The following is a 25,543-nucleotide window of genomic DNA, read 5'->3' on the forward strand; positions in this document are numbered from 1 at the left end:
ATTGGGTCTTAAAAGGCAAGTATGAGTTTGTTATTGAAGAGTGGTGGTTCAGGGGCAGGAAAGAATAGACAAAGACAAAGAGGAATGTTGAAGAACATAGACGCTTTGTGGCTTGAGAGGAGGGTAAATGGACAAGAGGAAGGTTATGGTGAGCTATGGTGCTAGGAAGCAAGCAACCAACCTGTCCTAAGATTAGTGAGAGATCCTGGAGTATGGAGGTAGAGGGGAGGGAATCTGGACTTCTCTCTAGAGAGTTCTAGGAATCCCTGTGAGTTTTAAATATTCTCAGTCCTAAAGAAGGAATGGAGGGTATCCTGGGCACTGATTCTAACATGTGTCAATTCTTTGTCAAAGATATCAGAGGAAGAGATCGAAAGGATCATGTCTGGGCAGGAATTTGAGGAAGAGGCCAATCACTGGAGCAACCATGGTGACAGCGACCACAGTTCCCCTGGGAACAGGGCCTCAGAGAGCAACCAGCCCTCCCCGGGCTCTACACTGTCCTCCAGGTGAGCTTCAAGGCAAACCCAGCATCGTCTAGAGATCTCCCAAAGAGTAGAGAGACCCATGAGGCACCTTGGGCTGTCACAGCCATTGTACTCTTGTTCCCTTGGTCTTTTGGGGTGGGGACCAGGATGACACAAAGCAGCATTTCAAAGCCTACTTTTTACTAAAGACCTTGAAAATGTCAGCAGTCTCTTTGCAGACTAATAAAGTGCTATAGCTGCTGTCTGTGCCCATATATTCTTCACCTAACAAAATAACATTTTAAATGTAGCTCTTTTCTCTCATTTACTTTATAGCTGAAATAAACCACGTTAAGAATATTGAACTAAGTTCTAATTTCTCTGCCTCAGCAAGAGTGACAATTTTCACTTTATAAAGTTTTAGAAACTAAAAAATTTTAAGCTAGTTATTTAAATTTGCTGCTGTTAAGTTAATTGTTAGGTGTAATTGTAGCCATCAACTACCAGGGAAGATTTCCTTTTCACAGAAGTCTTTCTTATAGGATAGGGATTGATAAACTTTTTCTATAAGGCCAGATAATAAATATTTTAGTCTCTGCAGGCCATACAATCTGGGTCTCAGCTACTCAGCTCTACCATTATGGTGCAAAAAAAAGCCAGATACCACATTAATGAATGAAGGAATGTGGCTGTACCATTAAAACTTCACTTACTAAACAGGCCATTGCCTATAGCTTGCCAGCCCCTGTTACAGGAAATGCATCTAGGTAAAGCTGCAGGACTTTTGTTTTAGGTAACAGAGTGGTTAGATTTCTTCAGTGGTTAGTGGTTATATTTTTCCAGTGGTTAGTGGTTATATTTCTCCGGGAAAATACCAAGAATCTGCCTCCAGATTCTTATCTTCCTTTCTCTTGGTATTTTATTATAACTTCTGTTCATTCATTTGTTCCTTTTTGATTCAGTTCTTTCCGTTTTTCCTTTTTTGGTTCCCTCTTTTGAATGTTTAGGGGAGTTGTTGCCACATGTCTGGTTCCTTGCTAGGTGTTGGATTTGTTTTGTGGCCTGGCAACACCCTTAGGCTGTCTGTGCCTTAGTTTTCATAGTGGTAAAAAAATACATTCCCCCACCTTTGTGGATCATAGACTGAGTATCCATTAAAATCTCTTCACATATGGCACCAATACAAAGAATTTATTTAACCACTCTTTATTCATTACCTATTTTGCCAGGTCCTGCGTGTCCAATGATAAGTCACACATACACACACCTGTACAGAGTCCCTGTCTAGTAGGAGAGACATGCATGTAACCGTTAATTATGTCCCTGATGAAGACAGACTGCATGGCCAAAGAACACCTTAGCCACATTATGGCTCACTTCCTTTGAGCAGGCAGGACACCTGTCATGGTTCTGTTTGACATGAGACTTTTCTTTTCAGTAGGTCTGTGGAACTAAATGGATTCATGGCATTCAGGGAGCAGTACATGGGGATGTCTGTGCCTCCACACTATCAATACATACCACACCTTTTTAGCTATTCTGCCCACTCGCCACTTCTACCCCCACAAGCTCGCAGCCTGGATCCCCAGTCATACAGTCTGATTCACCAGCTGGTATCAGCCGAGGACCTGGAGCCATTGGGCACGCCCATGTTGATTGAAGATGGGTGAGTGCCCCATTTAGCCCTTGCAACTACAAAATGATCTCCATTCCACATCCACCTTCATCCCTGGCTGCTAATATGCCAGGCTTTGGAATGAGTCAGTGGGATAATGAGTGATGACTCAAGCATCAAAGAACAAATCTGTATATATCTTTGAAGTCAGTGGTCCCTTGTTTTTCTCTTCAGCATCTTTTTTCAAAGTTGGAGCTGTTTATCAGTCTTTATGGAATTGGGATTAAAAGACTTTTGTTTCTGCTTGGGCCTAGCTGGGTAAGCCAGGCCCTGGGATGGGTCTGAAGTGCTTCTCTGGCTCTGAGTCAGAGATGAGATATAATTCTGGGGATAATCATACATGAAATTCAGGCTCCTTAACAAGGCACTCAAGGCACTAACTCGTTGTGGACTATCTGCATCTCTAGCCAACGTACCCATTGGTCACCTGGTGCTATGTGCTCTGTGTACAGACCTGAGTGGGTGGAAGGAATACTCTTTCAATCCTCTGTCACCTCTACCTAAGTAGATACTAGTTCAGCCTCTAGGCCCACCAGTTGTGCACCCAATCCTTTGACCTGGGGCACAGGCCATTTGTTATCAAGCTTAGATTTTCCCCAGGATGTATCCTGAGATTTCTCAAGCTAGTCTCTAATAGAGGAGGAAATTCAAAATCTGCCTACAAGAAGTACACACAAAATATTTATAAATCTGAGTGTGGAGGTGTGGGGAAGAGTCATGCCAAGGGGCCTTGAAGGAAGAAAACTGGGGTCCTGTCTCATTCAACCCAGAGATGAAATAAACCCTGCTCCTTCCATTCAGCAGTAATTTACAAGGGCTGAGCAACTTTAGTTTCTGAACTCTCACCACCAGGGGGTGCAATGAGAGCAGGAAAAGCTTCTGAACATGTTCTCATTCTTTCAGCCATCTGGTCTCAGGCTCATTTTTTTTGTCATCCCCTTTATTGGGTGGGCATCAGACCTGACCTAATGGAGTTCTCATTGCCAAAACTAGTGCAAGGGTGACAGAATTTTCTCTTAACACATGGAACATTAGTGGACACCAACGCTAAAAGACATACTCCCTAATAATTGCACAAATTTCCAAGCCTCCTTCCCTTTCTACAACCTTTTCTCACCAAACCCACCTTTCCAACCCTGGACTTGCTCCTGGCTCCAGTCCTGCCCCTTTATCATTAGACTCAATTAAATGAAGCTGGAGACCCATGACCAAGGGCAAGGAGCCCACTGCTAGAGACCCTTTCTACTCTTAGGGGTAGCCTCTACCTGTGCCCCTATTCTCACCCTCTGGCCACTGGAAGTAACTTTCCGCTGTCCCTACCCCCAGGTATGCTGTGACTCAGGCAGAGCTCTTTGCCCTGCTTTGCCGCCTAGCTGATGAGCTGCTCTTCAGGCAGATTGCTTGGATCAAGAAACTGCCTTTTTTCTGCGAGCTCTCAATCAAGGATTACACGTGCCTCCTGAGCTCTACATGGCAGGAATTAATCTTGCTGTCCTCCCTCACCGTTTATAGCAAACAGATCTTTGGGGAGCTGGCTGATGTCACTGCCAAGTACTCACCCTCTGATGAAGAACTACACAGGTAAGGGCTGTTGGCTAGGGAGGAAGTCCCAAGCAGCCAAACCATTGTCATTCCTGCAAGGTGGAGATGGAGTGCCCCACTGAGACTCCAAAGGATAGGAACTAAAGCCACACACAAAGCTGGATTTGAATCCTCACTCTACCACTGACTACCTTTGTGACCATGGTCAAGTCTCTAATCCCCAGGTTCTGAATTTATAAAATGGGATAATACCAATACTTCCCCCAACAAGGTAGTTGTGAAAAATAAATAATATTGTGCAGCATGCCTTAGCAGAGTTCTAAGCTATTATTGTTGTTATTTTTTTTTTTTTATCACATCTGGATCATTGAGTTAGAATATATCTGGGAAAAACAAAAATCTAAACTTCATTTATAAGGTGAGGGGGCTCTGAGCTATAGTTTACAATTTAAGAATAAGACTTAGAAGTCACTGTGGTATCTATTGTGTGCCAGACACTGGGCTTAGCTTTTTTTTTTTTTTTTTTTTTTTTAAGTTTACCTATCTATTTTGAGAGAGGAGAAGAGAACATGAGCACAGGAGGAGCAAAGAGAGAGGGAGAAAGAGAATCCCAAGTAGGCTTCACACTGCCAGAGCAGAGCTCAGTGTGGGGCTCGATCTCAAACCCTAAAATCATGACCTGAGCCAACATACCAAAAGTTGGTCAGTAAACGAATCGAGTCACCCAGATGCCCCTGGGATTGGGTGATTGTCTTCTGTCTTTCTCAGCAGCCTCTAGCATTATAGGTGTGGTTCTGCCTATTTTATAGATGAAAAAACTGAAGTTCAAAGAGACCTGCCCTTCAGTGTTTTGAGTTTGAATCCAGAGCCTGGATTTGAACCTATGCCTGCCTGGTGTCAAAGCTTAGGCTCTGTCACTGTATCTGAGATGCGGTGAGATGGTAACAGCATGGGACTAAGAGACTGAGCCATTCTTTTCAATGCTTTCTGGCATAATGTCTCAGCTCAGCTGACCAGGATCCTAATCTCCCTGTCTAGCACAAATCTTTTACTCACTCACTTTGAAGACCTAGAGCACATGGTGACATCCCAAAATCAGAATAAATGATCTGTTGATACAGCTTTTCTGGCTTATTAATTTATCTGTGTGAAAAATAAAGCTTAAATCACATTGCAATAGACATTTCAGTAATTCACCTTTATTGAACAGTTTTAAAAAACAGAAGTTATAGGATTCCAGAGCACCAAGAAAGAGAGGCGACCCCCCCAATCTCCCCTTATTGAAGGTACCCCCATCAATGAAAGCTGAAGGAGATGGGGTACTAGCACCTCCCCCCACACACACTTCTATACACAGGACCAAAGTACATCCACCTTTGCCATCCAGTTACCATGGCAAAAAGACAGTGGGAGTGTTGGGCTGACAGTAAAGCTCCAAGACCCTCAAGGGCCCTTTGCACAGCTGAGGGAGGGAGGAGTCAGGGTGGTGATACCCTCCCCTGGTTTTCTAATATTTCCTTTTAAGTGATGCTTACTGGCTTCAGGGTAATCTGTAAATGACAGAGCTTTGAACCCAGCTGACATTTTGTCCTGTAAACAGAGCTATCTGATTTTGCAAATGACCTAACCCCTTGTCTTGAGCCTCTAATTCATTGTTTCTATCAAATTCCTATCTCCTCCTTAACTCTGGGCCAACTAAGTGTTTGAATTGCAGTTAGCAGTTCTAATATTGTCAGTGTGTGTAGAGTTGGCTAATGAGCCTGACCTCCATATTTGCCTGGAATCCACTAGGACAGCCCGGGGGCTGTCTACAAAGTCAACCTATGGGCTCCAGTCCCTGTAGAATGATGGGTTTTCCTAGGCCTTCTGCAGGTAGGCAGGGATCATTAGCCATACAGGCCCCTCTGTGGCTTTGAACTTTGTAAGGCATCCATCTTACTGTATCCGGTCCCTTGAGCCCCAAGAGCAAGGGCAGGGGCCAGTAACAACTAAATTAGCAAGGCAATGTTTATTTCCTAGGAAGTCTCTTTACTGAGGAGAATGTGGAACTACACTGTCTAATATAGTAACTGCTAGCCTCGGGTGACTTTTTAAATTTAAATTAATTAAAATTTAATAAAATGAAAAATTCAGTCCTCATTTGTACTAGCCAAATTCCACATGCTCACTAGCTGTTTGTGGGTCCTGTTCTGGACAGTGCAGATATAGAACATCTCCATCAGCTTAGAAAGTTCTGTTAAACAGTGCTGATTCTAGAAGATGTATTGGTGTTGAGCTCCCTAGTGGGACCTCTTACCTGAGGATAAGAAATAGATTTGTTGTCAGGACTCACTACTCTGTGCTAGAACCTTATGGAATCATAGAAAAATATTAGTTAAATTTCAACATGTTAGTTCTGATTCCATGTACTAGGACCCTGTTGTGCATGTCAGGGGAGCAGTGTTGGGATTGTAGATGATGCGGACACAAGTTCTGACTCTGAGGTGAGAGCCCTTTGGTTTAGGGGATTGGGAGACAAATAGAAACAAATAACAATCTATAATCCAGGGGGATACTGGTGGAGATTGAGGGGTATATGAGGGACTAGGAAGTAAGTACCTCTACTTGCATAATCAGGTAATGCTTACCAGAGGATAAGACATTTGAGCTGCATCTTGAAGTGGGTTTTTCTAGGTAGATTATAGACAACAAGAGGGAGGCAGGAAATAAAGTCCTAGAAGTTAGAGATCTTGGATGGTTGGTTTGTGTAGTGAACCAGAAGCAAACCTGTGGATTAGGGTATAGAGAGAATGTATCTGAGAGACAGAGAAATGAGGGGAGAAATGACTGGAGAGAAAGGTATAACAAGACAGGTCATGAAGGTGTTCAAATGCCAATCTAAAGAATGTGGACTATATTATGTAAATACTGTTAAGTCCTAGGATGTTTTTAAGTGGAGTAATTACATGGCCGGTTAGCATTTTAGAAAGATCCCTGAGGCTCTAAAGCTCAGGATTGATGGGCATAGACAACGCTAGAGGATAGTGTCTGGGTAGGGGGTTGTTCCATAATCCAGGTAAAAGAAAACAAGGCCTGGACAAGGCAGCAGTGAATAGAGAAGTCATGGGAATAGAGAGGGCAGCACAGAATTAAGAGATAACAAGGAGGTAAAGTCAGTGGGACTTCAGTTAGTGGAAAGTTGGGGATGCTGCCAGGCAGGTGGGTGCCAATTCTCTTAGCCAAGATAATGGAGTCTGAGAAGAACAGACTAAGAGATGAGTCACTCTGAGTTTGATCTGGAGTCTGTTGAGCATGGGGAACTGCCCAGGAGGTCAGAGGAAAAGGAAGTGCGAAGACCTCTGGAATCAGGCACATCAGTGTAAAGCATTCCTTCCTCTGCTAGAGACCCAGGGTGTGGAGTCTGTAATTGGCCACGGCTCTTCTCTACCTTGCCTGCTCCTGCATTACTCCTACTCCCCCAAAATGCCTTTACTTTTTCACAACTCTTGAGTGCAAGTAAGTTCCTGCTGTCATGAAAGGGCTTTTCCCCGATGATACATGACCACCTCCTTTTCTCTTCTCAAATATTGAATCAAATTTATGGTACCCATTTTCCTTAATCAGGCTGTTATCAGACAGTGAGCTGGGTGAATTTGATTTAAAGCAGATTGTAGCACCAGCCAGTGACTGCTCCTGGCCCTAATCAAGACTCCTTCACTCTCAAGAGAAGATGCCTTGCACTAGATGGGCTTTAATGGGCACTTCTATCTCACAGGCACTAGCTCCATTTCTGCCAGATCTCTGAAAAGTTGCCTCCCAGCTTCCCTGCTCAGATCCTAACTGTAAGTTTCAAGAAACACAATCACTTTGCTGTTATAACAGGAGCAGGGATGATGATGCCATTAATAATGATAATAGCTAACAATTATAGACTGTTTATTGTGCCAAATTCCGTCTTCAGTGCTTTACAAACATTATTCGTTTTGTCCTCACTGCCACCCCCAAGCAACTGCGCTAATATTATCCTTGTTCCACAGAGGAGGAGCATGAGGGTCAGAGAGGTGAAAACTAAAAGCTACAAACCTAGGAAGAGAGGAAGGTGACATTACCACCTAGATTTGTTGTGCTCCAAAGCCCAGAATCCTTACCATTTCCCTCTGCTGAATTATTTAAGCCTTCTGAAAAGTTCGGCTTTCTGGAATGTGTCCTTGGAGTCGCAGTCTTACTTGCCATCGTGGAGTGTTTATGTGGGTGCTGAGATGGCAGTTCCTCTAAGGTTGTGGCTGATGACTGCTCCTGGGGGTAGGTACATTTAGCTGAATGAAAAGGAGACAGCTGGGCCCCTCAGCCCCCTTAATGGGACATAACTTACATAGTGTCAGTTTCAATTGCTGACTGAATGGTCCAGTGGTTTGGGGGATCCTGGCAGGAATGTTTTCTTTGTCCTAGCCTGCTTGTGGATTGGGAACCTCGAAGAAGAATGGGTGTGTTTGTCCATCTCTCTGACTTTAAATGCTGATAATGTGCAGACAGGGAATACAGGGGCGTTAGAGCTGTGGAGTGGGCAGATGTGGAGGAGGCACGGCTGGAGGAGAAAGCAGGCCCATGGAACAGAGAACAATTTGTTTATCAAGGGGTGGGATGCGGGGTGTGGAGGAAAGCTTTGCAGTCGAGCTGTGGAGACTGAGTGGGGGCTACTCGGCTGGCTGCCAGCCCCCCATCACTGCCAGGGGTCCATGATGGTTGCCTGTCCTGGGAAATTTGGAAAAGAGTATGTGCTGTCCCCAAGAGAACGGGCAGATTTGGGACATGTGCTCATGCCAGGCACTTGGGAGCCGCTTTGTGTCCCTCGCAGTACGTTCACCACCGCAGGCCGGGGGTCCCGCTGATAACCACACACCTGCAGGTTCTGCAGCGCCAGAGGGAGCACTTGGGGCAAGCGGTTGCTGATTAAGGGAGAGAACATTATCTTTGTTTGCTACACTGCTCGGCCACAGACAGATGCTGCCATTGCTGCTCGGCTTACGTCCTCCTTTTTGATGCCCTGCTGCTTTTCATCCCCACACCACCCCTCCATGCAGATCCTAGAGGGAATGTGCAGTAAAGACCTTTTTTCTCTAAGAACAGAAGTGGCCAACAGAGTACTGTGATGAGGTGTGGTCTTCACTCCCAGCCCACTGCCTCCTGCATGTCTCTGCGTCATGGAGACACTGCAGCGTACCCTCCACGCGGCTGAGTTGAGCCCGGGGCTGAGTTGCTGTGGGAACGGGACAGTCAGGGAGTGCACAGAGTAGTGCTGAGAAAGCAACAGGCTTGGAATTAGAAAACTTGAGTTTAAACTTCAGCTCCACCCACCACCACGTAACTACCATGTAACTTTTGGGGAAGGCAAGGCGCTCTTCTTTTGCTTCCTTATCCCTAACATGGAGGTGCTATCTGCTGGTTGTCAGGAGGGTAAAATGCAGTAGGGGCACAGTAAATAACCTCTCTGAGCTTTGTTTTCACAGAACATAGAGAATTACAATACCAATTTTGTGGATTTATAGGGAATATCCAGTGAAATAATGTGTGTCGAATGTTTAACAAAGTACCTGGCAAGTAGCAAATGCTCAACAAAGGGTAGAATGGTAGATAAGGTTAGTATAGTAACTATTCAGTATAAATTTGTCTATCAGCCAGTTTGGGAAAGTTTTAATAAAGTTGTAAAAGCCTTTGAGCCGAGCAGAGAGAGAAATGGAGTCAGCCATCATTGTTGAGATCAGCGGATGGAAGGAAAGAAGCCCCAGCTCCAACGAATGGGGAGCCGAACTTTGAGTCGAAAGGGTCAGGATTCTAGATTGCAGGTGGCTGCTGCTGTAGCTCCCCCTGGTGTTTGAGAAGTGCAGATGCCTCTGGCCCCAGCCAGAGCCAGGCTTTCCCCAGGAAGAAAAAAATGTGCTGCCTGCCCAGGAGGCCACGCTCTTGCGAGGCCTTCAGAGTCAACGCAGAAGGCAGTAGAGCCCAGACAGCAGAAATACTCCCCAGGTGTTGAGGATCCTACCCAGACAGGGCCTTCTTGCCTGGCATAGGGCTGCAGTACTCAGATCTGAACATGCCACCAGGAAGCAGTTTCAGGGCTGAGCATCTTCTCTCCATGACTGAGCTGCATTGAAGGCCTGTCTGGAGCTCTCCTTGAGCTCCTAGAAGGGCAGAGGCTGAGCCTGACCCCCAACCCCAGCTTTTATAAACACTTGCTTCCCCGTTAAGCCTTTTTGCCTTGCTTTGGTGGTGTCACTACCTCTGGTATAAGGTATTCCCCACTATGACCCCAAGTATTAGTCCTCTAACCTGGGCTTCCTTTTTCTAAAACTTGGTCTTTCCCCAACGAGCTTATTCCTGATCCAAAGAAAGGATCATGGTCTGCATTGAGTCTTACCTGCTATGTAGATATTGGAAAAACCAAGGCCTTGGAAAGTTAGCCCAGGTTCCAAGTTATAGCTCTGCCACCAACTGTACGCTTGTGGAGCAGTTTCCTCTATTCTTTGAACTTCCGTTTCTCATCTATACAGTGGCAGTGATAATCCCACCTGCCCATGGGACTGAGAAAAATAAATGAGAAAGGGCACATAAAGTGCCCAGCACAGGGGCACCTGGGTGGCTCTGCCGGTTGAGCATCTGACTTCAGTTTGTGGGTTCGAGCCTCGCATCAGGCTTGCTGCTGTCCATGTGGAGCCTGCTTCAGATCCTCTGTCTCCCCTATTTCTCTGCCCCTACCCCACTCTCATGTCAGAAATAAACAAACTTTTTTTTTTTTTTTTTTTTTTACAAATAGTTTATTGTCAATAAACAAACATTTTTTAAGAGCCCAGCACAGAGACTGGTATGACATGGAGGCTCAGTTAATGTTTCCCTCCCTCCCTAGCTGAAGCCAGGGATGCCAAAATGTTTTTTCCACTGTGTGTAACCTCAGCCCTGCTGAAAACAGTGAATCTAAAAAGTATAACCATCAGCTTTTTCTTCATCATGGCAGAGGCTCACACAGAGCCATTGTGCCATTGATACTGCAGGCTGCGTTTGAACAATAGTAGTATCTTAATAATGTCATATTTTTCCACATTTATATTTCAAACTGCTTTTGGCCCTTGTTACCCTAAGCAGACAAACATTATTATTTTACAAAAGAGGACCTCAAAGCTTAGAGGGGTCAGATGATTTTCCCAAGGTCTTATAACTTGTATATGTTAGAGCTGGATTTGAACTTAGATTTGATTGACCCCACATGACCTTGGGAACAGCAGCTTGTATGAGCTCTCTTGGCCTCTAGACAAACCATGGATCTACATGTCCTTCACAACTGGTTCTGGATTCTATTTCCCCCAAGCTCAAGCTCTTTTCAGCTTTTCAAGCTCCTTGAGCTATAGGAGACCTTTTGTCTTCCCTGCTTTGACCTCCACTGTCTGTTCCCCAGATTTAGTGATGAAGGGATGGAGGTGATCGAGCGGCTCATCTACCTGTATCACAAGTTCCATCAGCTAAAGGTCAGCAATGAGGAGTATGCTTGCATGAAAGCAATTAACTTCTTAAATCAAGGTAAGTAGCTGGGAATGAAAAAAGGGAACTTTGTTGTCGTCGTTGGCCAGAGAGCATTTGCCCTTGTGTCACACACCACCACCTCCCACCCCTTTACTCTCAGGACTGTCACATATAATCTCTCACACCATGTGGGTACCAATCTTAGATAAAGGCCTGTGCTCCCCTCATCTTGCCCCTCTATGTTGCAGGGCATGCTTTGGATTTTTTTTTCTTCCAACTAAATGCCACAGTCTCTATAACTCATAGAGGAAGGAAGAGGATTTGCTTTGTTTAGTCAGTTTTAATGCATTTAAACACAGACACCAAGGACAGTACATGCGTCATTTAAAATATGTACCAAGCTTACCAGCGACTGAAGAAGAGCAGGGTGACTGATGAAACTATTGGAGATAAGACCTCTGTGACAGGCTGGCAATGCTTCTGACGGCCCCTTCAGGGCAGAATGGTGGTGCACAAGAACTCACACAATGCATATCAAGCATGGCTTTTATTTAGAGGAGTGCTGGTTGTGGTTTATATGGGGTATTACCTGCAAAGTGGTGCTTGGTAGCTGCTAGTAACCTGAGTGTAGAAGAGAATTCGTATTCTCTTTTCTCCAAAGTATCATATGAGTGCTGTGCTCTCACAGTATAACGGGGCGCTTTTGCTGCCTTGTAACATTGAAAGTGCTCTCTTCCTGTGTTCAGTTTCCTAGTCCAGAGACTTCTGATCCCGTCTCTTTGCCTGCTCCTCCTGCTGATTCTCCACTATTCATTCATTTACCTTCTCTACTCATTTAGCTGCTGTTCTGTGTGCCTCCTCTAGACCAGGCACTGTGTTGAGCATTAAAGACATTAAATAAAATAGATCCCAGATCCCTGGCCTCAAGAAGTACACACTCTAGAGGCACCTGGGTGGCTCAGTTGGTTAAGCGTCTGACTTCGGATCAGGTCATGATCTCACAGTTCGTGGGTTAAAGCCCTGTGTTGGGCTCTGTGCTGACAGCTCAGAGCCTGGAGCCTGCTTTAGATTTTATGTCTCCCTCTCTCTCTGACCCTCTCCTGCTCACGCTGTCTCTCTCTCTCTCAGAAACATTTTTTAAAAATCAAAAAAAAAAAGTACACATTCTAAAATGGCACTTGACACATTACTTGAGCCTTAGATGGGAGGAAGATCAGCAGCAGCTTCCTGGAGGAGAAATCTGACTGGAGCCTCAAAGGCTGGATAAGATATATATAGAGAGAATATTTATATTCTATAATATATAAAGTGTATATATATATATATATAAAACATCTATATTCTGTATATAAAAGGGATGGTGTGTGTGTGTCCATTACATTATATATATAGACACATACATTTTTATATAAATAAAGGAGGGAGAGAAATCCATATACAAAAGAGCTGGAGTGACAGCCCAGGTAGAACAGTGTGAGCAGAAGCACATAGGAGACCGTGTGTGAGTAAGTGCATAGTATAAATGTGTAGGTATCAGCAAGCTTTCTGATCAGCTCCAGCAAAGGGCCAGTTTACAGATATTCTGAAAGACATATTGTGAAAGGTAGATTATTCAGCCAGTTGTCCAACATCCACTGCTGCCTGTTTTGTGTCAGGCGCTGTGCTGGGAGCTATGTAGTAGCTGAGGAGGATAGAGCCTAGCACTCAAGTGTTTCAGTCTGGTGACTGTCCTTTATAGTTTTTTTGCCTTTATCTGATTTCTCTTCCCTTGTCCAAAGTTTTCTTCCTCCATGCCAGAAGGAGAAAAGATCTCTTGTTGTGACAATGTTTAATAACTTTTAATTGAAAGATGCACATATTGAAGGAGCTGGTGTTCTTCCCACAGTAGAAAATGCTTCCATTCCTGTATGTTTTTTTCACAGATATCAGGGGTCTGACCAGTGCCTCTCAGCTGGAACAATTGAATAAGCGATACTGGTACATTTGCCAGGATTTCACTGAATATAAATACACACATCAGCCAAACCGCTTTCCTGACCTCATGATGTGCTTACCTGAGATTCGCTATATTGCAGGTAATATTCTTAGTGCTGGGCTTCCAAGCCTTCCTTGGCTTGTGAAGGGAATGAGACAGGTAGTGTTTCCAAAATGCGTATTCCAGGCAGGCCAGTCACCAACTGCATAAAAGAGCCACTACCATTGCCCTCAGAAAAGTTACATTATAATGAGAAGTTTGTGTTTTCTTCATAGGGAAAGAAAGTCTAACATTTCTTGTGTGCCTATGATGTGCAGGGTGCCTTGTGGCCTTTTGTTATTTAATCTCAGAACAAACTGTAAGGCTAGTGACTGGTGATATTATTATGGTCACTCAGTGGATGGGGAAACAGGCTCAGAGTTTCTCAAATTAACTTCAGTTCCTGAATTATATACTTTAAAAGGGTGGATTTTATGGTATTTGAATTCATTATATCTCAATTTTTAAAATTAACTTCATTTTGGGAGAATTTCTTACAGATTTTCATGGATCACCCATTTAAAGTGATACCTTTAAATAATTCTCAAAAATTACACCTTTACAAAGGAATTTTTGTTGTTATTGTTGCTTTACTTCATTTGGTAAAGATTCTTATGTAGAGTAACCCAGCGTACATTGAGGGAAAACTCAGAAATGTGACCTCTAGGCTAAGATTGTTCCTGTCAGATTCAGCAGTGCAATTTTCAAGGAAAAAATTTTCAGTCTGACAAAGGAATTTTTGTGTCTACTTTTTGGACCCAGATAGTGTAGCAGATCTGAAATGGACCTAAAATTTTGGAATTTTAGGGGTGCTTTGTTAGTTTATAATAAAGCTCAACATTTCCAAATCTATGTTTTACTGAATAAGATATTAATCGAATGCTCTCTGAAATAAAGGGAAGTCAGTAATTAATACTGAGCTGGATTCTCAACTCTGGTAGCATTTTGAATCACCTGGGAAGCTTTTAAAAAATAATCTGTGCTTCGATTGCACCTCCAGAAATCCTGATTTAATTGATACGGAGTGGGATCTGAGCATGACTCTAAGAAACAGTCAGGGAGAAGAACAACAGCCTGTGATATTTACAAAGTATGTTAGCACACTGAATGCTCTGTGAAGTCCTCCAATAAAGAAACCTATATACCTTTATTAACTCTGAATTTCTCAAATTTACTTGCCCCTGTGATTACCCCCCTACTTTTCTTTTATTAACCCATTATACTATTCTAAAGAACAGTGCTTTATAGAATGCTAGTTAGAGAATCTAACAAGAAAAAAAAAGAAAACAGGATATGTTTCTCATGGTATTTTAGCTCTAAGAGAACATCTAGGAATACCTTTCAGTTTCAGATTCCTTATCTATAAAATGGGGATCAAAAGTTCCACCTGTCACGTGGAAATATTGTGAGCATTAGACGATGCATTTAAACACCTAGTGCAGAGCAAGTAAATGGTAACAACGATTATAGCTTGTACCATTACTAGACTCTAGGGCACCAAAATGAGTCTGGGTATCAGGATGTTAGCACAGTTTGTCTGATACTCCTGGCACTTTTCTTGCTCCAGTCACTCAAAAAGGCAACATACATTCTCTCAGGGCACCTGGGTGGCTCAGTCAGTTAAGCGTCTGACTCTTGGTTTCAGCTCACATCATGATCTCATAGTCCTTGAGTTCGAGCCCTGCATTGGGCCCTGTGCTGATGTTGAGGAGCCTGCTTGAGATTCTCCCTCTCCCTCTGCCCCTCCCCTGCTTTTGTTCCTCGTCCTCCTCTCTCTCTCCCTCTCTCCCTCCCTCTCTCTCTCCCTCCCTCTCTCTCTCTCTCTCTCTTTCTCTTTCAAAATAAATAAGTAAATTTTTTTTAAAAAGGCAATAGTCTCCCTTTACCAGCCTAAGAGGAAGGAGGCAGCTACACTTTCCCACTGCAGCCACCTGCTAACTCTTCTTTTCCCACCTTGTTACCAGGAAAGATGGTGAATGTGCCCTTGGAGCAGCTACCCCTCCTCTTTAAGGTGGTACTGCATTCCTGCAAGACAAGTGCGGGCAAGGAATGACCTGTTCCCAGCGCCCCTCCTCAGGCCGACCACAGCGCCTTGGGTGGGCAGGACAGGCTCCAGAAGAAAGAGCCAGAGAGACCAAGGTGGAGGCTGTGGAGCAGTGTTTCCAGTCGCCTCCATAGCAAGAAGAGTTTTTGTTTGTTTGTCTGTTTTTTTAACCTCATTTTTCTATATATTTATTTCACGACAGAGTTGAATGTATGGCCTTCAACATGATGCACATGCTTTTGTGTGAATGCAGCCGATGCATTTCCTTGCAGTTTACAGAATGTGAAGATGTTTAATGTTATAGTGTTGTCATTGTTTAGAGATAGTTCTTTTGTATTTTGAGGGAGAGGGCGGGATGGGGCTGAGATGAATATTTCCATAATGTTGACAAAGACGACTACCTCAGTGGAAAGGGAGGGATGTGACCATCCCTACTTTTTCCACATGTTCTCAGCAGACTCCTACATTAGTCTGTCCGAGAGCGAACTGCCTTTTTCTAGCCACAGAATTGCCAGGTAAAAGTAAAAGAGCACATCATAAAGGGGCAAAGTGGTGTTGGGAGGTTTATCAAGCAAAGTGGGAAAGACTTTGGGAACAGGACAGGAGATAAGGATTTAGCCATCTCTTTTCTTTGGAAAACATGACAGTTGGGGGGGTAGGGCACAGTGACCTAAGTTAGGTGTCCTCCCTCCCTCCAAGTCCTCAGGGAGAAGGGTTTCTGTTCTCACACCATGCTGTGGGCTCCCCCCACCCCCACTGTTTGAACTGCCACTGTCAACTTTTCATCCACACAAGGCCCTGGCAGTAAGTTCACCCATGCGACTTGTCTACCAGCGCTCTAGGGGCTCACAGCCACTTAGTTTCTTTACCTGGATCTACCAAGGTCTACTTTCCTCAGACTTCTGCCTCTCTCTTATAAATTTGACTTCCTATTGGCCCTTTGAAAGAAACTGAACAAAATGTCATGTGTGCTCTGAATCCTGGTGCCCACTGCTGATTTATTCTCCTTTCACCTTGCTTTCTTCAAAGGGTGGTGGGACAAAGGCCATACTGCCAGAGGAATAATCTTCCTTTCCCTGCTCCTCCCCTCACCCCATCTCATCCCACCCTCAGGACTGGATCCAAAACCTGCTGTCTTTCATACGGTGGGAAGGACCTTCCACCCATCTGCTGAACAGAATTTTTGCCTCTTCATTCTGTTCCCCAAGTTCTCCTAATCTCTCCAAAGTGAGACCAGGTTTCCTTAGAAAGCCCAAGGATCAGAGTGGCCCAGCTGCCTGTTAGACTATATCAGTCGCCTGGCTGACCAAGGCCTGGAGGGCTGGAGTCCAAAGCACCTGGAAGGGAAGTGGCAGTGGGGGCAGGGCAGGGGGCGGGAGGTGGCAAGGCTTGAAACTACCTCATGTTCCTAAGGGTCTGGCTACCCCCTCTGCAGATATGGCCTGGACCTCCTAGTCTTTCACTACCTGCCCTGCCTGGTCCTGGGAAATGTTCCTTACCTCTTGGCCTTGGCCAGTGGCCATGACGTATCTGTCTTAGAGCTCTTTCAGGTGCTTTTTCTTCCTCTGCCTTACTACAGCAGCTGTCCCTGCCTGTACCCAGGCACCTCCCACAGCCAGTGCAGCAGACAGATCACTTAACTGGGTGCCTCCCTGGGTGGGCTTGAGGGACCCACAGCATTTCGTTTTGCCTGTTTAGTCAAAGGTCGTTTGCTGTCTTCCCAACCTGGCCTTGCAAGCTTACCCAGTCAGCCACCGCATGGTGTGGATACCAGGTAGTCTGTGTCAGATGGTAATGTTTTCTTCCCAGTGAAATGTTACGGGTACCAGCAGAGTGATGACTTTGTCCCTTGATGGGTCTAAAACTCAGAGCATTCATTATTCCTTAATGCCATTTCCCCAGGTGCTCTGAGAAAGAAAAAAGAGACATGTTCCTCGGGAAAAGCTCCAACCAGAATGTTTTTCACATGTCAATGGGAAGTTTTGTGTGTGTGTGTCTGTTTATTTCTAAGTTCACGATATTTTTGTTTTCCTGAAGTTTTTATTTAACCAACTAGATCACATTCTTTGGCTACAGGTCAGACTCCGAGCTGCTTTTCTCAAGATAGGGGAGGAGACAGATATCAGAGTCCCCTTCTCCAAGACTGCTCCTATGTGCAGTGTCTTTCTTTGGTCTAGACCTCCATCTGTCAAATTATTTTTTGAAATCGCTTTTCTTTGAAATTCAGCATTTTGCTGGTTGTGTTGGGTATCAAAAGGAAATTGCTCTCTGACAAGGCAAGAGCACGTCTCTCCAGTAACGCAGCATTAAACAGAGCAAGTTGTTAATTTGTGGAGTGGGGGAAAGGTTCTGCAAGTTGCCATTGTACAAATCCATTTTTACAAATGTTTGCAGCAGATTCCACAGAACAAAGAGCCCATTCATTGCCAAGAGCCCTGCAGAATTTCTGAGCCAAGTGGCCGTGTGTTCCAAGCCGGAGCCTGACCTGTGGACAGCCTTTAATGTCTTCTGCACCCAGTCCTTTTATGACGTGGGCTTTTTTTAAACAGGGTAAAGTGAATGTGTTGCATTGCAAACTCAGGTATTATGAGGAGAAGGTAGGAGTGTAGCTAGCAGCGTGGAGACATTAGGTCAGCCACTAGATGTATTTGTGAATTTGGTTTGAAGGACACAGAGAAAGGTTGGAGGGGGAGGTTTGGTGTGTTTGTTTTTTGCCTTTCTTCCCATAATGATTGGTTAACAGGTAGCCTTTTTGCTAGTGGAAGAAGAAAAAAGTTGTGCATGTTGTCTCTGATTCCCTTCTCTTCTGTCCTCTCTCTGATCCCCTGCTACCAACAGCACTCACTTTCAGTGAGGGTTTTTCCACCATAAAATGATACCTCTGAAAGCTGTGTGGTGAAGGAGAATCCCACCTCCTTGCACTACACTGAAACAGACTTTTCCTTTCCTTTCCCTTTAAATGTTTTCTTGACCCAAGACAAAAGTTTGGAATCTTGGAACTTCACCTACAACTCATGCTCTCTGGCTCCTTTGTAGAATTTTAGAATCTTTCACTGGGTTCAGTGATCTCGCCCTTAGTCTGGAGAAACTCCCCAGAACCCGTCGCAAAGCACTCCACCTGGCTCAAAGGACACCCAGCCCCATGTCTGCCCCATAAGTGAGGTGAGCGAGCCTCCAGGGAAAGAAGGCAGCACACAGGAGCCTCCCTGTCCTGTTCCCCAGACCCAGAGGATGCATCGAGGGAACCTAAGGGTCTCTATGACCTTGCTGACAGTCACCCACCCCACACTGACTTGCTTCTCACCTGCCACCCCATTTCAGGGATGTGAGTACCTGCCACAGCCAGTATGTCACCAGCTCCTTAAAACACTGGGCTCTTTGACTTAGCTGCCTTGTTCTGCCCCCTATTTCCTAACTTTGTTCTTGATTTCCTGAGGAATGGGACAGATGGAGACAGATGCACAAACCCACCATGGGCAGCACCTAAGCCATGTCCAAGGTTGGCCAAAGTAAGGGGACCCTGGCCTCGCAGCAGGGCAGGAAGTTGAGCAGTTGTTCCAAGTCTTGAGCTCTGGGCCCCTGGTTTATAAGTCTTTTTCCTTGTTGCTTTTTTAAGTTTTTGCAGTTATTTTAAGAAATCCAGTCTTTCAGACCAGCTCTTTTATTAAACTTTAACCTTTTCCTTATTGATTTTTTAAACAAAAAACTAAACAAAAAAAAAAAAACCCAAAACACTATTCTTACTTTCCCCAACTTGATCCATGAGAATCCCCTACACTCCCCTCTGCCTTTGCAGTTAATCATACCTCCCTTTTTCCTCAGCTTGAAGCATCTATGTCCAGTGTCTGTGAAATGATGTTTTATCTGTGTCTCAGGATGAGAAACGGCAATCATTCCACCAGGTGCTGGAAGCTGATTAGCCTCAAGGCAAGGGTTTCTAGGGCCACAGCTCAGGGATGTGTATTTAATTACAGGGTCCCCAGAAACCCCTCTCTTGGCTGCCACAAGCAGCAGCTTCTTTTTTGGGCTTGAGAACCGGGCCTGGACTATTTCCTCAGGAGCAGGAGCCCCAGAGAACATGCGGAGCCTGGGACCGGGCTGGGGCTGCCTTGAAACATGAAGACTTCGGCTGTCCTACAATACGAGCCAAGGCGGCTCAGCCTCGGTATACCGCCTCGTGAAATGCCTGCTCCCTCTGCCCAACCCAGCCCCCATCTGGCCGCCCTCCTCTGGGCCTGCAGTCCTACACGAAGCACAGCCTGCTCAGGAATCATTTGCAGGCTCAAAGGGAAGCTGTGAGTTAGGCCAGAGTTTGCTCCAAGCCCAAGAAGAAAGTTGTGTTACTGGTGGAGGCTGGGCTTCTAAGTCCGGGAGCCAGCCCTACCAGCCAAAGGATCATTTTTGCCCTTTGGTGACCTTTTTTTTTTCTTCCTCTGAAATGTCTTATAATAGGTGAGAATGTTGTTGACTCAAATTTCCATGAAAAAGAAAAAAATAAAACTACCTCTTGAGTGACATCCTGACCGATTCCTCCCTGAGGAGTCCTGTGGGAAAAGAATACTGCAGCTCCTGCTCTGTTCACATGTTTCTGTCAGGAGAGAAGGCCTGCCTGCCCTGGGGTGTTGGTATTTTTGCCAGTGTTGCCATCCCAGGCTTGCGATAGGGGCTGGTGGCTGCATAGCAACGTCTGGGCAGCGGCTGGGGAGTCCCAGCCACCCCCCTGCAGACGTCACCATGTCCTTCCTGTGATCCAGGGCACAGGGTGCGCCCCCTCCCACGACCCCACCCTCAGGGGCTGCGGTGGCACACGAATCAGCAAACGTGTCCCTGGGCTACCTACCATTGGCCCACTTCTACCCACAGTCCTGCGTAGGAATCGCATAAATGGGATGTCTCTGAGCCCTTGTCCCCAAAGGGCCGGCCAAGGGCTGCCCACCAGCCTGGCTCCATCAACCCTACATGACCAGTTGATAGTTGGTGGGCTCTGCAGGCTATCCAGGCCCTCTGCTACCTCCCACCCTGCCAGCTGGCAAGGGATGGGCCCTTTTCTGTGAATTGACTACCTGTGGAAATGTGACCAATTAGTATGAAATGCATGTTTAGCAAATGTTAGGTACTGTATTTGAACCAATAAATGTGAATCCTTCTGCACATGGCATTTGTCTGTGAAGCCTGTCTGGGGTTCTGGGGAGGGACAGTGGGATGCCCAGAGGAGCCAGCCGGGGCCTCAGACCCGTCGGGCCTGCTTGTAGCTGACACCCTCCCCACTCAGGTCCTGTTGCTGAGGATCTGGCAGAAGGATGGCTCTCAGCTGCTTGAATCAACGACCCAGGACTGAGTGAGGTGTCTGCTCTTTGTGGCAGGCACTATGCTGGGACTTTTCACAAACCTGAACCTCCTTGAGCCTCCAAGATTATTACCTCTATTTTATTGAAGTGAGGTGAAGGGACTCATTCAAGGTCTCCCAGTCAGAAAGTGGCGCACCTGGGGGGACTAAGTCTGGTGGAGGAAGCAAACAGACCTTTGCAGTACAATGGGATTGAGTCGTAATGAAGGACATAGATGAAGCTGTAAAGGATCTAAAGGGGGATTTGTCTTGTTCTACTCAGGAAGTGCTTCACAGAGGAGTGTTGAAGGCGGGTCTTGAAGAAAGGCACCATACAGAAAGGAAGATAGACCCGGTAGAGGTGAGAGAGATCAACAACAGGTTTGAAGGCACACCCAGCTATGAATCAGAAACTTGCAATATTTGGGAATAACAAGGGACTGCTGTGGCAGGAAGGGTAGCAGATGGAAGGGATTAGCAAGAGTTGAGGCTGGAGAGGCACTTGGGAAGCCTTGAATGCCACATTCAGGAGCTGAGGAAGGAAAGCCATCTGCCAAGTCTCCAGAAGACCGCTACATCTCAGTGCAGCAGCGTGTGGGTGGTAGCTTGCCTATTATGACATGATGGTCCAGCCTATTAATACCTGTCTTTCCAGTAAATAGATGAGGTTTTTTAGAGCTGAGAAAGTGGAGGGTCTGGGTGGCCAAGGTTTGTGCCCTGAGTCACACAGGAAGTGTCAGGACTTGTACCCAGAGATGTCCAACTTGAGAGCCCAACTGTCCTGTAATCCTGCTGTTTGTATGATCAGGGAAGTGTCAGAGTTGGGGTTGGGGGGTTATATGAAGACAGGAAAGATGAAGCCTCCTCAGTTTGAAACCATAAAGGCTGAGGAGAGTGATCAAAGTCTGTTAAGTACCCGTGTGTGAAATGAGGGGAAGCCTAGCTGCCTTCCCACACCTCAGCCTCCTCTGGCACAAGGGACCAGAGAGCCCTTCAGGCTTGAAAGAGATGGTTTTAGAACAAAGGAAACACTGCAGAACTGATTAATAGACTCTTCCTTGCTGCACAAGAGGGAACAGATAAGACACAGAGGTGCAAGGAAGAGAAACATTCGCTGAGTGCCTAGTGAGGGCCAGGCACTGTGATGGGGGCTTCACGCGCATGGTCTCCTGTAATCCCCCAGAACAGCTTTAAAAGGTCTAGGCCTCAAGCACATTTTACTTCTAAGCAAAGTGAGACCCAAAGAAATTAAGCTCTTTGCCTAAGATGACACATGAGTAAGTGGCAGAGTTGGCTTTTGAATCCAGGTCTATCTGATACCAAAGTTACAACAGACCTCCTCCCTGCTCTGCCTGAGCAGTTCACCAGTGCTGAATATGAATGTCTGGGGTTTGTAACAAAACTCAGTAATGGCCTTTGGTTGAACTTTTTGCTATTAACAAAACAAAACTCTATGAAATCAATAAAGGATTAATTTCTATAAGAGGTGAGTGAATGGACCCAACCAGATTGATCTGAAAAGCAGTGTCATCCCCCAAATAGGTAGAGTGCTACAGACACCGAATTTGTGGTTTTTCAGTTGGTTCCCTGGAAAATGTAGGTGTTCCATTGCTAAAAATTCAGGGAATACGGCACTCAGTCTACCTTCCTCGTATTGATTCCCAGCCTTCCCTGGCATATTTAAGGGCTCTGAGAAATCTTACTGGAAGAAAGCTAATTCTGTTTAGCCTAGAGCTTACCAAAAAAGTATTTAAGCATGGAATTTTTTTTTCTTCCCGTTAAAATTCTATTGGGACAGTGTTCCGTGGAATAAAATGTAGAACACTGCTCTAAGTTTATAAATTGCTATGGAACTAATGCTAAGCTTTTGGTTTCCTTGAGTGCCAGGCAATAATCTGGAAGAATAATAAAGAAACATATATAGAGCAAGGCAAAGCATGGTACTCAGCATTACATTACTAATTCCTCAAAGTCACCCTCTGAAGTTGGTGCTATGAAGATCCCATTTTACAGATAAGAAAACCGAGGCCCAGAAAGGGTAAGTAATTTGCCCAAGGTCACATAACTCCTGTAACCTCAGGAATTAGTATAAGTGAGCACTGAGTACCTCCTGTTAGGCAGGATTTGTGCCGACATCCTTATCCTTACACAAACCCTCTGAGGTAAGTAAGATCATCTCTAGGGCCACAGCTCTGAGCCAGAGTCTAAAGCCAGAAACCACCAAGAAAATGATGGGTGTTGGGGTGGCGGGGGCGGGGGGGGGCGTCTGTTGAGATCAGGTTGGTTGTGGCTACACGAATCCCTCCCTTAGGGATCATTTCCCTCACACAGCTTGTGTGACAGGCACATCAGGGGTCTCACCAGCCAAGGTCTAATTCCAGCTCTTCCCCTTACCAGTTGTATGTGGCCTTGACCCAGATAGATACCTCTCACTTTCCTGGCCAGATAAATGGAGATGACGTGCCTGTGTCTCAGGAGTTGAGGAGGACTCACTGTCCCTGGTTGGAAGCTGTTATGAGGGGAGCTGCAGCCCTCACACCCCAATAACAGAAACCAAGCAGAGCCAGAATCTACCTCCCTGGCTGTGCCTGCCCACCAAGGTGTCAGGTCCACGGTGGTAATCAGCCTCTCTGAGATCCTGTGGCAAAAGTGCCCAGCCGTCAGACCCAGGGCTCTCGGAGTCTTGTTCCCTTGGCAACAAGTCTCACCATGGAGACCACAACCCCATCCTTGCCCTCCCTGCAAGCTCCCTCTCCACAGACCTTCCCTGTTCAATACCTGGTCCTAGGAGAAGGGTGGGGACTACGGAAAGCTCCAAGGAGGCCCTTCCTTGGGGTGGGGAGCTTGAGGCACAGCCAGCAAGAGAGGCAAGTGAGACTCCCATTTTTGTGTCCACTCTGTGCCCGACAAGGTTCTGAGGAGTCTACATTCAGTCTCCTTTAGGTTAAAAACCCAGCACTTTTACATAGTGGAGACCAAGGCTCAAGGAGACAAAATGAACCAGCCCACAGGCTCACAGGTGGTCAGTTTTGAAGGTGACACTTGCATCCAGGATGTCTGACTTGTTTTCTCTGCAACTCCCTACCTGCATTGTGAGGCCCTGCTGCTCCAAACTGGGGAGGGGCGGTGGTTGGGTGAATCCCCTCCACCCTGCTGTCCCACAGGCAGCAGCCAGCAGCCCTTTGAGGCTTGGGCTGGGCCCTGTGGCAGCAGAGAAACTGCACTATTTTAAGCCAGGGCCAGCAGGCCCCATGTGGGCACAGGGAGGGTGGCCTCGGGCCCTTGGCCAGCTTCCCGGAAGTCACCATGGCCTCCCTCCTCTCCCCTGAACAGTTTTCTGAGGCAGTCACTTCCCAACAAACAGGAAGGAGGCCCTCAGGCCAGGAGACCTCCAGCCCCAGCTTCCTCCCCCTCCCCCTCCCCCTCCCCCCACCCCCCTCTTCTCTACATGGGGGAGGCCACCAGCTAACATGACCTGATCGCTGTCCTTTATCTGGGCTGACTCTTAGCAGGTGGGTGGCAGGGGGTCTGGACTTCTGCTTGGGCTGCCCCAGTTCACCTATTACGAGTCTGGGGCCTCCGCTTGTCCAGGCCCTTTGCCCCCTTGCCCACAGCCTTCTTTCTCATAGTCGTTCACAATGAAGCTGGCCACTCTGAGCCAGAGAGCAGAGCCCAGGTAGCCCCAGGCCGGTCCCACTCCAGGAACCTAAAGACAGACTGAGAGATTGAGACAGAAACAAACTGGGACATTCCTAGAGAGAGATCGGGGCAAAAACAGTGATAGACACAAGATTAATTATGGCAGAGACAAAATTAGAGAGATGGTCAGAGACAAAATCCCAGAGAAGCACAGAGACAGCTGCAAAGGGCTGGGGCCAAGAGGCCAGCGCAATGGCTCTGAGTGGTTGCTCCCGACCACCCCCCAAGAACAGACCCTGCCTCAGGGCTGTGGGGGGCCCACCGGCTGCGCGGCTGAAGAGGAATGTGGGGAGCAAGGCTGGGTCACCCCTTGAGGGCCAAGCGTGTGCGCTGTGAGATAAACTACCCCAGGAAGGGGGCCCCAGCTGCGGCTGCACGCTCCAGGAGCATGGCGGAGAGGCCCAGGCCCAAGGCTAAAGCCCCGGCCCTGTCAGACACCCAGGCCCTGCCCCTCCTCCAGAGGATCTCTGCCGGGCCTCAGATTCTAGAAGGTCCTGGGTCCCGTGGCCCAGCCCTTAAGGGCATGAAGATTGGGTGAGTATCCCATTTGTAGACCCGGGACCCCCCCTGCCAGCCACAGAGGCTCACCTCTCCAGCTCTGGCCACGGTCCTGGCTCAGGCGAGGGGGGTGACCCGGCAGAGCAGGGACTCCGGCAGAGGAGTGCAGTGGAGGTGGCAGCCGTGCACAGGCCGCTGACTTGCCGCCGTGTAGCTCTGGGCACTCGTGTGTGCCGGCGTGGGTCTGGGTGCATGTATCCATGTGCTTCCAGGCACGTGGGCGTTTGCACACATGTATGCATCCACGTGCTGCCAGGAGCCCCACTCTGCCTCCACCAGCCCCTGCCGTCAGACTAGCACCCGCAGGCACCTGGTTTCTCCCACCCCCACCAGGGGGCCCAGTCCAGAGAACCAGGAGAAGAGCAAGCAGGTCTCCTGCCGTCCCCCAGCTCCCCTCCCCACATTGCAGCTGAGGCTCCCGCTGGCCACGGCCTTGACCTGGCACTACGGACTTCTCTGACATTGGCATCGGATCTGAACATCTGGCAGCAGGCTGATAAGGGGTGCAGCGGAAACAGCCTCTGCTGCTGCCAGCAGCCCCGCCCCCTCCTGCCCTGCTAGGGGTCTCCACATTCACACTCCCCCTGCCTCCAGCTCCCCGGCCCGGCCCCTCTCTCGTCTCATTCCCTGCCTCAGTCTCCCTCTCCCCCATTGCCACTTTCTCTCTCTCTTTCTCAATTGTTCTCATTCTTTCCACCTCTCCCCCCTTCCTCTGTCCTATCCTCTC

General features: G+C 46.8%; 1 protein-coding gene across 3 annotated transcripts in view; it reads left to right on the top strand.

Annotated features, from left to right (window-relative positions):
- The window catches only part of NR6A1 (nuclear receptor subfamily 6 group A member 1), a 236,684-nt gene extending 216,293 nt beyond the window's left edge, over positions 1-20,391 (top strand). For 2 of the 3 annotated variants that reach the window (XM_039239008.1, XM_039239010.1), the window contains 6 exons: positions 355-509; positions 1,906-2,133; positions 3,469-3,723; positions 11,111-11,232; positions 13,098-13,250; positions 15,154-20,391. In XM_039239008.1, the coding sequence (XP_039094939.1) occupies positions 355-509; positions 1,906-2,133; positions 3,469-3,723; positions 11,111-11,232; positions 13,098-13,250; positions 15,154-15,242 (1,002 nt within the window). In that variant the 3' untranslated portion in view covers positions 15,243-20,391. The remainder of the gene's footprint in view (positions 1-354; positions 510-1,905; positions 2,134-3,468; positions 3,724-11,110; positions 11,233-13,097; positions 13,251-15,153) is intronic. The other variant, XM_039239009.1, reaches the window with a different exon arrangement.
- Positions 20,392-25,543: the final 5,152 nt, after the last annotated feature.

This window comes from Hyaena hyaena, unplaced genomic scaffold (genome assembly GCF_003009895.1).
Source record: "Hyaena hyaena isolate Hyena2069 unplaced genomic scaffold, ASM300989v1 scaffold_151, whole genome shotgun sequence".
NCBI lineage: Eukaryota > Metazoa > Chordata > Mammalia > Carnivora > Hyaenidae > Hyaena > Hyaena hyaena.